The sequence below is a fragment of the Motacilla alba genome, chromosome 6 (assembly GCF_015832195.1).
Source record: "Motacilla alba alba isolate MOTALB_02 chromosome 6, Motacilla_alba_V1.0_pri, whole genome shotgun sequence".
Classification (NCBI taxonomy): Eukaryota; Metazoa; Chordata; class Aves; order Passeriformes; family Motacillidae; genus Motacilla; species Motacilla alba.
This window is the reverse complement of record NC_052021.1, coordinates 22,822,173-22,837,367: the sequence shown is the minus strand read 5'-3', so window position 1 is coordinate 22,837,367 and position 15,195 is coordinate 22,822,173. Positions and strand designations below refer to the sequence as shown.

The following is a 15,195-nucleotide window of genomic DNA, read 5'->3' as shown; positions in this document are numbered from 1 at the left end:
CTTTTGTTCTAAACTGTAGTTTGAGTGATTTGAGAGCCCTGTCAGTTTACCTGTGTCTGCTCTGCATAGCTGGTGTGTTCGTGGCATGTCCTGTCCTCTTGGTCCCCTGCTGGCACAAACCATAGGCCGTGCTGGGCACACCTCTGGGCTTATGCTCACTCCTTTTGGTGCGAAACCAGAGCAGGCAGGGGTGCAGACCAGGTCTCAAGCTGACATTAAAAGAATGCAGCTGAAGTGTGAACCTAAAAAATATGGTGTTCTCATGTCCACTAATTTGGACATAAGCTCTGTAACATGCGTTTCTTAGCAGAACCACTTTATAAATCTGGAGTTTCACTTCCAGAGCTCCTTAAAGTGCTGGTCAATGGATTCTTTAATTTACTCATTATTCCTATCCAAGAAGCCTGTGTTCAAGCAGAATGAATTGTTTTGTCCTATCTTAGCCATCTATTTGTACACACATAAGCCATGACTTGTATTTGCAGATGTTGCAACTTCTGTTTGACACCACAAACGAATGTTTTAGAAGTAATTGGGGAGTTGAAGGCTGCTGGGAGAAGGGTGTTCAGAAGGCAAGGAAAGGCCAGAACATGGTGCCAGCCTGTGAAAGGAGCTGCACCTTCATCAGCTTTGCGCATCAGCTGTATGCTTCATTCAGGCTCAGCAGGTTAGGCAGACTTCAGAGTCCCTCTGAAGGGAATTAAAAGACACTTGCATAGGTTTTTAAAAAATGCTTTGTAGAGACAACCTGTTTTTGTAAGATGCACAGCAAACAAAGTGAAAAATTAAATGAGAAAAATCAAACTTGTAGGTTACAACATCTCTCCAGTGTCTTAATCCAGCATTTTTACTGTATTGTAGGCAGTTTAACTGCAGCAAAAATTACCAGAATCCCTTAACACAGGTGTTCAGTCCACTCCACCCGTAATCCTCTTTTGCCTCTTTTTTACTGTGGACTTTGCTAGAAAAAGTCCAGTCTTTCACACACAGGACTTGATGCCCACAGTCCCTTTAGTGATTTCTCTTGGCCCAAGAGAGAGTTTTTCTTTCCTGCTGCCCAGTACTGGCTCTGTGACTCATTTGCAGTAGTGCTGCCCATGTGGGGATTGAATGAAATCATAACTCACTGTCCTTGTCTTGCATGATCTTGCTGGACACAGCCACACACAGCCACACATTTGCAGGGAGGAGCGGGGGTAAACCTGAATACATTGAGCTGCAGAATGGAGCACCGATGGTGTGATCACCATGTTCTGTGTTCTCAAAGAAGCTTAAGGCAAATTATAATCCAGAAATAGAAAAGAGCTGCTTGTTAAAAATCACAGGAAGGTCCAGCTCTCTAGAAATGTTGAAAAGAGTATTTAGGTGCATTGTCTCTAAGAAAATGAAATGTATATGGTGATCAGTTAAAGAGATTTTCAAGTTTCAAGATTTTGGTGTTCCAAAATCAGGATTCCTGTTGGGAGTGGGAGGTATTGGAGTTCAGGAGTTATTTATTTCCGAGAAATGAGAAACTTCTGCATTCCAAATCTACTACTGGTAACTACGTTTTGTTGTCTCTAAATAGCCTGCTGTTTTGGCACTTGCTGAAAAGAGGCTTTTTTGTTGTTTTTCCTTTTTCTGTAAAATCGGTTATTGGTTGCATTTCTTTTAGTTCATTAGATATCTTTGCAGAGAGATTTAGGGATTCGTTTTTTCCCCTTAAATTTAATAAGGGTTCCTGGCAAGGTTGATGGTTGAAATTATCATCATAGAACAAAAATATGGCATCCCTACCTCAGTGTTTTATGTGTTCTTACAGATACCTGTACGTTATTTTTAATTATTTGATAATTCATGAAGAACCTCTGCCTGTATTTTGACAATAAAAGTGATGTAATAATATTGACTGTTATTATAATGCTGTCTGCTGTTAAACTGTTGCAATGAAAGAGAGAAAATCACTTGTTTCCAGCAGGAAATAGAAACTTTTTGACCAGCATAAGAAAAAATAATTTCCCAGCAAATGGTTAATCTTACTTTGACAAAGGGTACCCTTGCAATGCAAAATGCACACTTTTCTTCCAGTTAAATCATTTAGAAGGCAGAATTTATATCTTACTATCAAGTACTAAATTGAAATGTCAGTGGTTTGTTTTGTCCCTGAAACTCTTCTTTGAGCTGACTCCTTCTGACAAGATATTAACAGTGCTCAGAAAGTTGAAAATATTTTATTCTGTGAAAGAAGTATTTACCAAATGTCAGGGTGTATTTTAGCTGGCTTTGCTCTCGAGGTGTAATTCATTTTTTTTCATCCATTTCATGCATTCCCTATGAATTTTAGCAGCAATCCATTCTTCAGAAGAAAAAAAAAAAAACCAGAGTACAAATGCAATTTGCTGTAGGTGCATTGAAGTAACTGGCATATGTACATTAGGAATCCAAATGCATTTTACTGTCTACATGGTAAATAAAGTTGTGTTTATGTTAAACTGTTGCTGAAGGTTTCCCATCTGACCAGAGTCTTTTGTGTGCAGCTCTGGCACGAGGCAGTGCATTGTCCTGCAGGCTGCGCTCGGGCTGACAGCACAGCGGGGATATGTGGTCTGACAGCTTTCACCTGTCAGAGTGCTTTGTGCCTTCTGTTGTCTGCCCCCTAAAAGAAACCGTACAACTGCTTGTGTTTCTTCTCATATGTGTTATTTGGGTTGTTCCTCTCCTTCCTGTTTACAGACAAAACTTGCCAATGGCACTTCCAGTATGATTGTGCCCAAGCAAAGAAAACTGTCTGCAAGCTATGAGAAGGAGAAGGAGCTCTGCGTCAAGTACTTTGAACAGTGGTCCGAGTCTGACCAGGTGGAGTTTGTGGAGCACCTCATCTCCCAGATGTGTCACTACCAGCACGGACACATAAACTCATACCTCAAACCCATGTTACAGCGGGACTTCATCACTGCACTGCCAGGTATTTCTGCAGGCAGAGGGAGCTTGCTTCCTGTCTTTCAAAAAACTGCTCTGTTCTGCCCTACCTTGCTGGAGAGGTCTCTTGTAGGGTCAGTTTGCAAAACAGATAATAGCTTTTGAATGAAAAACTCTATACCAGTATGAAATGTCATAATAGTTTAATTTGTGTTCCTACTGTATGTCAAGGCATGATCTAACACCGTCATGGTTTTTCTAGGAGTAAATGATAATCTATGTATTGCATGGTAGTTATCCTAAGCCACAGTGCAGGTAGTTGTGCTCTTAATGCCCACAACGATGCATGAATAACAAAAATTTTTAAAATTAAAACTACTACTCTTTCTGGTTGCTCAGCTGAGGTTTTCCCTTTTCTTATTTAGATATTTGTCTCTCTTTCCTACTGAAATAACTTCCTGAAGCCGTTGCTTTGATTATGTGTTTATTGCTAATAGAAAATGGAGGGCATAAGAGCAAAAGATGGAAGTGTTCTGGTTTTTACACCTTTGTAGTGCTTTCCATTAAAAATATTATCCCAGCTATTCTCAACTGTGGCATTGGGCAGATCTCACAGAATGAGTGCACAAAGTAGTGTACATGCAGTTTTATATCCCCCCTGCCTTCGAGATTGGAAAACTAAGGTGGTGAGAGATCAGATATATAGCAATAGAGTTTCAGAACCAAACATAAATTCCTGTCTCTTTAGCTCATATTTTTTCATAGCATCAGGTCATACCTCTGTAGATAGATAAATAGATAGATTAATAGATTAGCATTCCCATGCCATAGGTCCTCAGTTTGAGAGGGACCTGAGCAAGAAATGGTACAGGTGTTGTCTCTAAAGAGCCAGTTGAAGAGAGGCGTTTCTTGCCAAAAGCTTATTCTGTGGATACCTTTATAGAAGTGCTGAACTTTTGGCAATTTGATCTGTCTAGTCAGTTGATCATTCTTCAGAAGGAAGTTGTCAACATGAAATACAAATTCTAGCCTTAAAAGATGGAAAAAAGCATGTTTAACTGTGAATTGTATAAAGCATAAAGGCACTGCAGGAGTTTTGCTGGTAAGTTAAATAGGTAAACTCATTGGATTTTAAGCTCATTGTGCCCAGTAATCAAATGGCTATTGTAGCATTAAAAAAAAATCTTAGTTATGCTAAGTACCTGCTTTATGTTAGTTTTTAGTAGTCCAGTGGCAATAATCTTCTTGTACTTGCAGCAGCATTATAACTCGTGGAGCTGCTCTGTTTCAGAAAAATAGGAAGTGTTTGGAAACTGCATTGGTTTCCCCACTATTAAAATGGAAGTATACATGTGGGTGCTTACACAATTTTTCCAGGTCTTTCTCCACTGAACCCCATGAAAGCATCCCATGAAATCAACACATCTCACTGCACTTGGTTAATTTCTTCCTACAGGGCTTTTTCTCAGAATTTTGGGAAGGTGCTATAAATACCTGTAGAGACACTCCAAATTTCCTAGCCATACCATATTTGTTACTGGCCTATTCCCAGTTGCCCAGGAAGCAGCTGATTTTACTCTATCAGAATGCAGAATAAATAGGAATCAAGCAGCTAATATGTGAGTATTTTAATAGTTTGGGGAAAATGTGTATGTAAATAATGTATGTGCATCAATTTGCATTTTACAAAGTGCAAATGTCCTAGTGAATACCACTCTGAGGGAGAAAATTAATGGCAAGGAATTGCACTGGTGCAGACTCTGCAGTCTGTGCAGGGTGTCCTGAGTATAAGCAGGTTCTAGTGAAGGGAATAGGAAGGGAGGAAGGTAAGAAACTGGCTAGGAAAAAGTGATGAACCCAAAATTCTAAATTAAGTCATATAATGAAAAAAAAACCCCTAAACTCTGTAAGTATGTTTTAGCTTTCTGAAATTCTCAAGTGTTCAGTACTCTGGTTTCATTTTTACTACTTCATTCTGTCTCCTGCTCTCCCCCTTGAGTGAATAAAACAATAAAGCTACTTCAAAATCATGAGGCATCTTATCTCTGTCCTCCTAGCAGAGTCCCAAGGAATGACCAGAATTAAAGGTAATTTTAGATCATGGGCATGTGTTATTAATATAGAGTAAAGTTGGCTCAGATTATTTTCCCAGTACTTTGAACAGAATTAAGGTTGTTGGAAAAATACAGCTTAACTGTGTACTTAACAGAGTTTGTTCAGTTTCTGAAAAAAATAAGGCTTCTGCTTAGCATTTTCAAGCTATTTAACATTTTTTATGAGGAAAGCAATTTTGATAAGGATTTCATGTGTGAAATAGCTGAAACATTCTTGTTGGTTCAGAGGGCTGAAGGGCTAATCGTGTTTCACATCCATTTAGCAAAATCTTCTGTGAGCAGTGTTTTCCCTTTTTAAGGAAGCAGTGCTTTGTTAGATACATGCCTCAGTGAGTTGTGCTGTTCCTAAGAAACAAAATAATAAAATTGAGTTTTCAACCAGGCTAGAATAGCTCTGCCCATCCACTTATCATAAATATGAGGAGGTGAGGCCAAACCATTGGTATTCTTTTGCTGCAGAGGGTGTAGTATCAATGGCAAAGGATGACTTAAGGACATGGCAGTAGTTACAGCACCTTATTGCAGTCAAGATCTGAAGTGCAGCTCCTGATGAAATAGAAAGGGCACATGGGTGAAGATTACTGTGCCCAGGTGTTGCAGTGTAGCCCTGCTTCCTAAAACCACCAGTTGTTCCCCATATATAAAATTAATTCATCCAGTAACTCTGCTGACTTAAAGCCACCTGTAAGGATTCTATGGAGGCAGGCATTTACATTTGTAAATGTCCTGGTGAGTCTGTAAATGTCTGTGAGCCTGCTGGAAGCAGCACAGACTGGGAAATCTGCCGTTTCTACACAAAGCCTCAAGAGCAGGGCAACAGGATGTCCGTGTCTACCCTGCCAGTTGTGGAATTCCTGCAAATTCCTGTTCACATTCACTAAACCGTTGTCTCTCTGTTTCCACAGTTTGCTGCGGAGTCAATCTAAATTTACAAACACTTTTTTTTTTTAATAGTGGTTGTACATGTCTTTTCAGAATAAATACATAATAAAGGCTGATGATGCTTTTATTTTGCAGGTTGGCATTTAATTTTGCATCTCTAAAGATAAGAAACGTCAGACCTCTTTCTCCACTCTCTGGTCATGCCTGGTATCATTCAATCCTTTTTTTGCATAAAGATTGAAGCATAAAATGCTCAGCATAATGTCTGACCCAAAGTGTATTCTAAGTTTAGTATATTTGAAAGCAGCAGGAGGAGGCATGCTGAATTGTCTCCTTTTCATGCAGTGGGAGATACTTTTGAGATTCTTTTCATTAAGGAAAAAAGGTTGGGCCATTTTTGTGTCATGAACTCTAATCAAAGTCAGCTGGTTGCACCCAGTTTGGGTTTGCAAAAGTCCAGACATGTGACTGTAAAAATGTACTTCCTGCTTTTTCTTACCCTCTCACAAGTAGGGCCTAGTCTTTGAGGCTGTTGTTTTAAAAGCAAGAAGAAAAGTATTTAACTTTGTCCCAAGTGTGAACCAGAGGGAAGATGCATGTAATACCAATCTGCCATGCTTCATTTTTGCTTGGACTGAGCATTATGCCTGAGGGATGATGTGGTCTAAACTTTGACAAAGCGTATGAAATTTAACCTGTGAAGAGAGATAATCTCTTAGTGGTGTGTCTCACTTGTGAATTAAACAGCCTTCAAGAGAAGCTGTATTTGCACAACTTCTCATTTAAAAGGCATCTTGTTTTCCTGAAGTCTTGATTGTGATTAAATTTGAGTTGGTAAGGGCACATTTTTACTGACTACATCCATCTAGTTAAGAATATAGCATAACCTTCTCTACGTAGACATTACATTGAGCTGCTTGGTGCTAACCAGGCAATTGCTTTACATTTCATTCCAGTCGTGCTGAAGTAAAGCCAGTCCTGGTATTCACACTGGGAAGTATTTGCAAATGATATTGTTTTGGTGCATATTTTTCCTTCACCCACTAAAATAAATGAAACTAGCAAACCTGCTTCACTTTCTCCTTACACAGCCTCTCCTTCCCTCTTGACGTCCCTGTGCATCTGCATATCCTTCCCTCCCCCCTGTCTAAAGGTACCACTACCCTTCAGGGTACACATTGGGAATATATATTTTTTTCTTCATTACATTTAAAAGCTACTGCTTTAGCAAAAACAGCTTTTGAGCCATTGCAACATGAGAACAGCTGTAGCAGTGAGATGAGAAATGGTCCTAATATAGAGAGATTTTGGGGGCTGCGTTGCTGAGTTGGAAATGCCAGCCATAGAATATCCCCCTAGTGCTAAAACCCATCGAAGTAGATTGGAATGACTTCTTGGATTCTTTATTATTTTTAATGACTTGTTGTGCTATATCCAAAGGAAGTTGGATAACACTGCCCACTCCTGAACTTAGCTTCAAATGCTCTTCTGTGCATTTTGTCCAGCTCCACATGCAGAAGAGGAGATGGAAGGAGAGTGTATCTTTGTACTAGCAGGGGGAGTTGTCTGTCCAGCAAATAATGTTTTTCTGTTGTTGTTGTTGTTGTTGTTCTCCCCCAGCTCGGGGATTGGATCACATTGCTGAGAACATTCTGTCATACCTGGATGCCAAATCTTTGTGTGCTGCTGAGCTGGTGTGCAAGGAGTGGTACCGGGTGACGTCGGATGGGATGCTGTGGAAGAAGCTCATTGAGAGAATGGTCAGGACAGACTCCCTGTGGAGGGGTTTGTCAGAGAGGAGAGGATGGTAAGGAAACTGAATCTTCACCTCTTGTGCCCCCATTCAGGACAGCAGGGATTGTGTGTTTCAAACCATATTTGAAGAGGGTTATTCAGCACTGAAACATCATGTTGATTCCAAACCTGACAGTTGCTTACACCAAAAATCAGCCATTGGGGAGTTAGTTGCCACATTTGGCTGTGTGGCAACGTGGGGGATTTTTTGTTCAACTTCGTCTTCTGATCATGCTCTTACCCCACCGTGACAAGTGAGATATACAGACTGAGATTTTTACACCCAGCTGTCTTTCAGTTCAAATTAAGAAGCTGTGTGTGCCTCAGGGGAACCCTAAACCGGTCAGCAGTTCAGAGCAGAAGAGCTTTTTCAGGAGTGGCAGTGGGGGAGCATGTGCTATGAATGAGTTCTTTCCTGATAGGTCTGTTTGTTTTCCTCAGCAGATTTTCTCTATTAGATATCTGTTTAATTTTCAAACTGGAAGCTGAGGGTAGGTACCATGGAGAATAGGGGACTTTAGAAATGCAGATAGATTAGTTAATAATCATCTGGAATAGCCTTACTACAATGTAGGTCTCACTCAAGTTTGAAGCTGCTCTGCTAACATTTCATTAGAACTTTCTCTCTCAGGGGTGCACCCTTTAATACATAATTTTCTTTTCCAAGGGTGTCCCTAGGATGTTGGCAGAAGGGAAACTGGGTATGAATATTTCATAAACAAGATAAAAGTGACAGCTCAGGCATTTTGGTTGCTATTAAAAAGAAAAAGATACAGAGTTGCAAACAAAGACTCCTGGTTTATGGTTAATTTTGTTATACTGTTTGTCTCAGGAAGTAAAGGCAAGTAAATCAGGATTATGAGACATTCTTTAAAAATAAATACTACTTTGATCTGCTTCCAATAGTGCAGTGTTTCTAAAGACTATAAAATAAACACAAGCATGACAGTGGTAACTTTTGCATTTCTTTTAGTGCCTTATTCTCTTCAAGACTTCAATCTTTTCTTCCTACTGTTGAGGTCATAGTAGGTCCTAAGAGGAGCTTGAGAAGTCATTTAGTCCTTTTTGTTTCCCATAGCAAGAGACAGGTTTTTCTTAAGTCATCCCAAATCTTTGTCTTAACTTGTTCTTAAAATCCTCTCCTGATGGAGATTCCTCAGGCAATGCCTGGGAAAGGAATTCGATGGTTTCACTTTTTTACTCCTTCTAACTTGAATGTTTGAGAGGTTTTCCTGCTATCTAGGTTGTCTTCCTAGCTACAGTTTGACTTGTTACATTTAACCTGCACAGATAAACAGGACAGTTTCTCATTATCCTTTTTGCAGTAATCTTTTCCATGTTGGAAGATGAGCATGTTTCCTATGTTTTGGCTGCACTAGCCAACCATAATGATGTGTTGTCTTGTCCTCTTGCTGTTTCTGGTTTTCTCTGTTTAGACCCTTCCCAATTCCCATACTCCATTCTTGGAGCACGGTGTAATCAACTGAGTGTCTTCTGCTGAGGAATCACTGGGGTTTGCTCCCTCCACACTTTTGAAATAACATTAGCACCAAATACTGGTCATACAGATACATGACATTTCTAAAAGACAGGTGCAGTATTTTGCTTCTCATCTCAAGGACAGTCACCCTGTTACTGCACATCTTCTTCAGGTTTGTGCTATGTGCTGGAGGTTACTTTGACACGAGAGCAAGTTGTGCCCAAGTCTTTCAGATTGCCCTCTGGCCATCTCTGTGATGAACAGATAGAAGTGTGTGGTTAGGAGATGCAGGTGGGAAATGCTCAGTGCAATTGCATTTCTGCCATACAGAACTTCATAGCTTGTAATCAGTGCTAGCTCTGTGCATGGCACAAGGAGATTACTAACTGGACAGTTTAGAATGATGGATGACTGGTGTTATTTGGTTACAGCTCCTCAGTTTGCCCATGAACTGTCTGATTTCAGCATTTGCAGCTCATGGTTTACAACAGAACACCCTCCCACCCCCCCCACCCCCATTCTGCAGCATGGCAGCCTTCACTGGCAGATTGTCAGGGAGCAGTAAGGGTTACACAGATTTAGAGAAATATAAAACAGAAGCCCAAAATCTGGGCATGCTTGTGTCCATCTGATTGAATTGGCTGGTCATCAAAACCTGCAAACAATAGTTCCTTTTATCCCAGAGCCACAGCACAACAACTACTGGGATGCCATGGAAATTCCAAGCAATCCTTCAGCTGAACAGTAAACAACTGACTATGCATGCAGCAGGGCACAACTTACAGGGAGCAACCAGACTTTGTGTTACATTAGCTAGTAAAGTTAAAAAGAATAAAAAGGTTTTTAGTCGCATAGGCTTGTACACAGGTTTTTCTAGACCTGCCCCAAGTCTTCCAGGATGTCTCAGAGGTATTCTGTGCATCTTGAAAGAGGTTTTTGTCTTCCTTGGCCAGTAATACTAATTTTCATGAATGCACTTCCAGGCATACAGGGATCACAGTAAATAGGCATCTGTCTAGTTAGTGGCTTGTCTGCATCCATGTGTGCCATCTTCATGTGTTTGTTCCCATATGCACATCTGCTGGTCATTATATTTGAAGAAAGAGGTAATTCCTCTGTCCAAACATGAAAGCACCTTTCTCTCGAGTTGTACTTAGAATTCTTGATTTAAAGAAGTATCAAAAGTTCTTTTCCTGAGCATTTGTCATTTTGCTTGTCCAGTCCTGTAGTTTGGTATTGCCTTACAACCCAAAGATTTTGGTTCATTGTTGTGATCTCTCTAGTTCAAGTGTATCAGGGCAGTTAATGTACTGTCTCTGAAATTAGTTTTGAGGTGTACTGTATGGAAAGGACAGGAAGGAAATGCACAAGGAAGTATTGAACAATTAATTATGCTGTAATGGAGCAAGGGAGGGAGAAGTGGAGAGCTGGCCCAGTGTAAACTCTGTGCCTCTGATGCCAGGATTACACTCAGAGGCATTTGTGCCTCTCTCCATTTTGTGAGGCATGTTGCCAGGCAGAGCAGCAGTTAGTACGCCCATGGTGGGGTTTACTAGCTTCCACACCGTGTTTGGTGGCTTCTTAACTTCAGGATGAGGCATTAAAGTTTTTTACACAGCAGGCAGTGATTGCCGTTTACAGATTTTTTTGGTAACAAAACTCTAGCTTGGGATATGAGTATTCCAAATCAGTGTTGAGATGAGGGAGGCACCACAGATGAGGTGTTGCTTACCAGCACAGAGTAGTAGGAGTAAAATGTCCGTGTACCCAAACTGATACTGTTCCTGCTAATGCAGATAAAAGCTAGCCTTGAATGTGTAGTGAATTTGAGGGTTCCTTGGCTTCTTTCATTTGTTTTGCATGCTTTATTTTAAAGGTGACCTCTGATAATGTGTGTGAGTATTGCAAGCATGAACCACTGTCAACCCTTAGTGAGCTCAATGGGCCCATGTCCAAAATAGAGAATTTCTTTCCCTTCCCCAAGTTACTTGACACAGATTTTTCTTGGGTACTTCAGTGTTAAAATGCAACACTGACATGTTGCAGGGCAAACAAACAAGGAACCATCCCATCTTAGTAAATTAAGTTTGACTATGAATCTGTCAGCAGTGGTTATCCATTTGTAAAATGCCAGGAGGACCTTTCTCCAAAATGCTGAAAGATGATTTGTGTTCAATGGAAATGTTCTTTGTCTTCCAGGGGGCAATATCTATTTAAAAATAAACCTCCTGATGGAACTGCGCCACCCAACTCCTTCTACAGAGCACTTTACCCCAAAATTATACAGGACATAGAGGTAAGAAACAGCTGCCAGACACGGTGGTGTTTCAGTGTTGGTTTTTTTGTTTTGTTTTTTTCAAATGTTCGTGATTTATTCGTGATGATGTAATTCTGGGGATATTCTGTTGCAGTGTAATATTTCATTAAATCTGACATGTCTGTGTTTGTCTGGAGTTTGTAGATCTGGGATAGTTATAAAAGATCCTGCTTCTCCTTTAGACAGAGGATGAGTTGGATTGTTCAGTGAGCTGTTTGCAGGTGGAGTCTCCACACTTTGCACATCAGATACCACAGCAGCACTGTAGCATCTTGGTTTTCTCTGTTCCATGGTACTTTGCTCCTCCTGGTGCAATGAGACCTAATAGGCTGTTACAGGAAGATATCAAGAACTGAGGCAGGAGGAAAGTGTATTATTTCTAAAGTCTGCAGTCCTAAGACTCAGGGAAACAGGAAGCAGCTGAGCATGTTTGCCTTGCATTTAGTGTGAGCAAAATGGCATGTTCTGGTTGTTTCCTAACGACAGAAGCAGTGCTCGGGCACTGTTGTGACAAGTTTGTAAATGCATTTAGAGCTCAACTGAGACTTTCTCTTCAGTTATTTAGCTGTTGAGTCACAAGGGGCTAAAGGTTGGAGATAGAAAAAGGCTTTTAGGTTACTTTTTCCTCACCATTCCCAACAGCACAGACCAGTTTAGCCACAGTATGTTTTCCAAGCATTATCTGTTTAATTTGTTTTATTACATGTATTCTAGGAAGCAGTTGTGTCATTGTATGGGCCTGATTGCGAAAAAAGCATAAAGAAAAGTGTCTGCTGCCTTCTAAACCAAACAAAGAAAAGGGGAGATAGTTCTGTGCTTTTTTTTTTTCCTACATCTCATTTGTCTCCTGTCTCTCCTCAAGACAATAGAGTCGAACTGGCGGTGTGGAAGGCACAGTTTACAGAGGATCCACTGCCGAAGTGAGACAAGCAAAGGGGTTTATTGTTTACAGTATGATGATCAGAAGATAGTAAGCGGCCTACGAGACAATACTATTAAGGTGAGAATGCTCCATCATGGCATACTAATGGCTCGGAGTGCCTGTGCCATAAATAATAGTGTCCTAATTTCAATGACACCTACCCAGTCTCTTGTTAGTAACCTGGCCTTCTCCCTCCCTTTCCCCCATCTCCCACCTGCACAGCAGCTACTCTTTTATCTGGCTAGAGAGACCCTGTTTTCAGACAGACAGGCTTCGCCAGCAGAGTTTCTGTCCAGCAGTAATTACAGGCTATGTAATTACTGGGCCCTGTATCCTAGTGAGAAAGGTAAAACCAATATTCGTAGTAAAGCCAGTAATATCAAAGATGTCAATGTATTGCACCAAAGAGCCTGTAGAAGACTCTGCAGATGCCACTAACGGTGTTCTAAGTCCACCATGGAAGATGTGCTGTAGTGAAAAACAGTCTAGTCAAACCAGTAAGTGCTAAAAGATGAAAACCTCACTGAACTGTCCAGTTTTGAATGTTTGCTGTCTTAGATCTGGGATAAGAATACGTTGGAATGCAAGCGAATTCTCACCGGCCACACGGGTTCTGTCCTGTGCCTCCAGTATGATGAACGGGTGATCATTACTGGATCTTCAGACTCAACAGTCAGGTGTGTGCCCGTGATGTGGACCTTTCTGTTTGCCTCTTAAGATTTTAGCTTTGCAAGCTGCTGAAATGATCTCTTCTTAAATGTGTGCTGTACAAGCAGTTTGTGAAGTAGTTCAGCATATTTGTTCAGCATTGGGCTGTCCTTATCAGATGTCCATGCAAATCGCTATCAGGGAGAAATGAGAATCTAAGCCAAGGCAAGTCAAGGTCACTGTGACTTAAGAAGGCCATCTGGCATTTCACCAAGGTTTTGCATGTTTTGACACTCCCTGAGAATGTTATAAATTCTCTTTGAGAGTAACTTTTTAAGAGTTGAGGTTTTCAAAGCAAGTTAGAAGGTTTAGTCATCCATTGTCATTTAATTCTAGCAAAATACGTATGACTAGATATCCTATGACTTTGAATTAAATTTCAGCATGATGTTTCTTTTCATTCAGTCTTTCTAACCTTGCTTTCCTTCAAGTCTCCAGAAACAGACTGGACACCTCAAGGTAGCACTTGTGGTGCATGTTGTGCTTTTGTGAAGTCCACTAGTCATATTAGAGGATACCAGAGAGTGTAAGACCTATAGTGTAAATAGAGGCACGCATGAGATAATGAATTGCAATATGAACTTGGATGTGAAGGGGCAGGTCTGACTTCTCCATGTTTTTATATACCCCCTCCTTGTCAGAGTACAAGCAATGCTCATGTAGTGAAGTTAGACAGCAAAAAGCTGCATTGGTGGCCTTTTCTGGAGCTATTAGCATGCATTCCTATGGCTGCAAGCTCCTCTGTGCTTGTGTAAACTACCGTTGTTAAGCTAATAGTAGAATTGTCAAGCTAATTAAATTGAATTCCTGACATGTGATGCATGCAGTCTTGCAGTTCTGCTAGGTTTTGGGGTCCTGTCATTCATAGGAATCCAGAATTTCAGCAACACTGCCTGCCTGGAGGTGATGTGAGAACTGCACTGGGCTAAACAGATCGCAAAAGGAGAGGCTGATTTCTGTAGCAAGCACTGTCATTTTCCGTATCAGGCCAGGCAGGCCAAATTGCAGACTGGCTACTTGCCCAGGAGTACTTTGTCTCCCACTGTATCTATAAATGTTTGTGCAGACCCCAGAGGCACATAGGATACATCACTTTTATCCTTGGGTCTCCTCAGGAAGAGAGGCTTCATCCAATAGACAGTACAGATGGGCTCTTAATGCTTCTGAGATCTCAGGGATGCACTTGTCCAAAGAAGTCAGTGGGTCTCCAGCTCCTGTTCAGTTTGGCAACCCTGTCTGCAAACTGTTTGTATGTTAATGGCTTAGGTCTTTAGTTTTTTCTCCTTTGCATTTTCTAATTGGAATGTGTTTTTCTTTCTCATTTAGAGTTTATAAGTTGATGCACTTTAGTTTCCATAAGTTAGAAAATAAGACATTAGAAGTCTTTCTCACATCTTGCCTTCTCTTACTGCTTGCCTTATTGGCAGCAGGAAGTTTTAACTTCTGCGAGGTCTGATGTGCCTGATGATACAGCCATTTTCTGCTTTCATATCGTGTATCTGGGATACAGGTGTGATAGTGCCAAAAGAAATCTCATTATGGAGGGCAAAAAGAAGTTTGCTAACAGAATAGCCCAAAATAAATATTTTTAAGGTTTAAAATTTTCCTTTCAAGTACTAAAAGTTCTGTATGAAGCTTTTGTCTGACTTGCATCTTAAATTATCTTTCAGTTGAAACAGTTGGTTCCAATAACATTAAATTGACATAAATGTTATGTGTTAATTTGGGTATTCAGCGCATTCCTGGAATGTAACCGTGTACCAGATGCACCACAGGGTAAATGCAAATCATGGTGCAACATGTGGCAATTACTTGGATTTGTTTGAAAAGAATTGTCTTGTCTTCTGCTTCTGTATAAATTACCACTTGAGCTGATAGTCCTGTGAGAGAGGTCAAAAATAAAGCCTGTCAGGGAACTTCTCCACACTGGCTGGAAATGAAGTGTATAATAGGCTGGCACAACCAGGAAACACCAGTCTTTAAAGACATCAGTCTTCTACCTTTCCTCTGCATTAAATTCCCTTAATTAAAGAATGCTTTTTTCCTGGGTACATTATTTTTATGATGTTAACTGCATTGC

General features: G+C 40.6%; 1 protein-coding gene across 11 annotated transcripts in view; it reads left to right on the top strand.

The window, feature by feature from the left end:
* The window catches only part of BTRC (beta-transducin repeat containing E3 ubiquitin protein ligase), a 115,448-nt gene that overhangs the window by 89,001 nt on the left and 11,252 nt on the right, over positions 1-15,195 (top strand). For all 11 annotated transcript variants that reach the window (XM_038141746.1, XM_038141741.1, XM_038141751.1 and 8 more), the window contains 5 exons: positions 2,713-2,944; positions 7,515-7,701; positions 11,368-11,464; positions 12,348-12,485; positions 12,966-13,084. In XM_038141746.1, the coding sequence (XP_037997674.1) occupies positions 2,713-2,944; positions 7,515-7,701; positions 11,368-11,464; positions 12,348-12,485; positions 12,966-13,084 (773 nt within the window). The remainder of the gene's footprint in view (positions 1-2,712; positions 2,945-7,514; positions 7,702-11,367; positions 11,465-12,347; positions 12,486-12,965; positions 13,085-15,195) is intronic.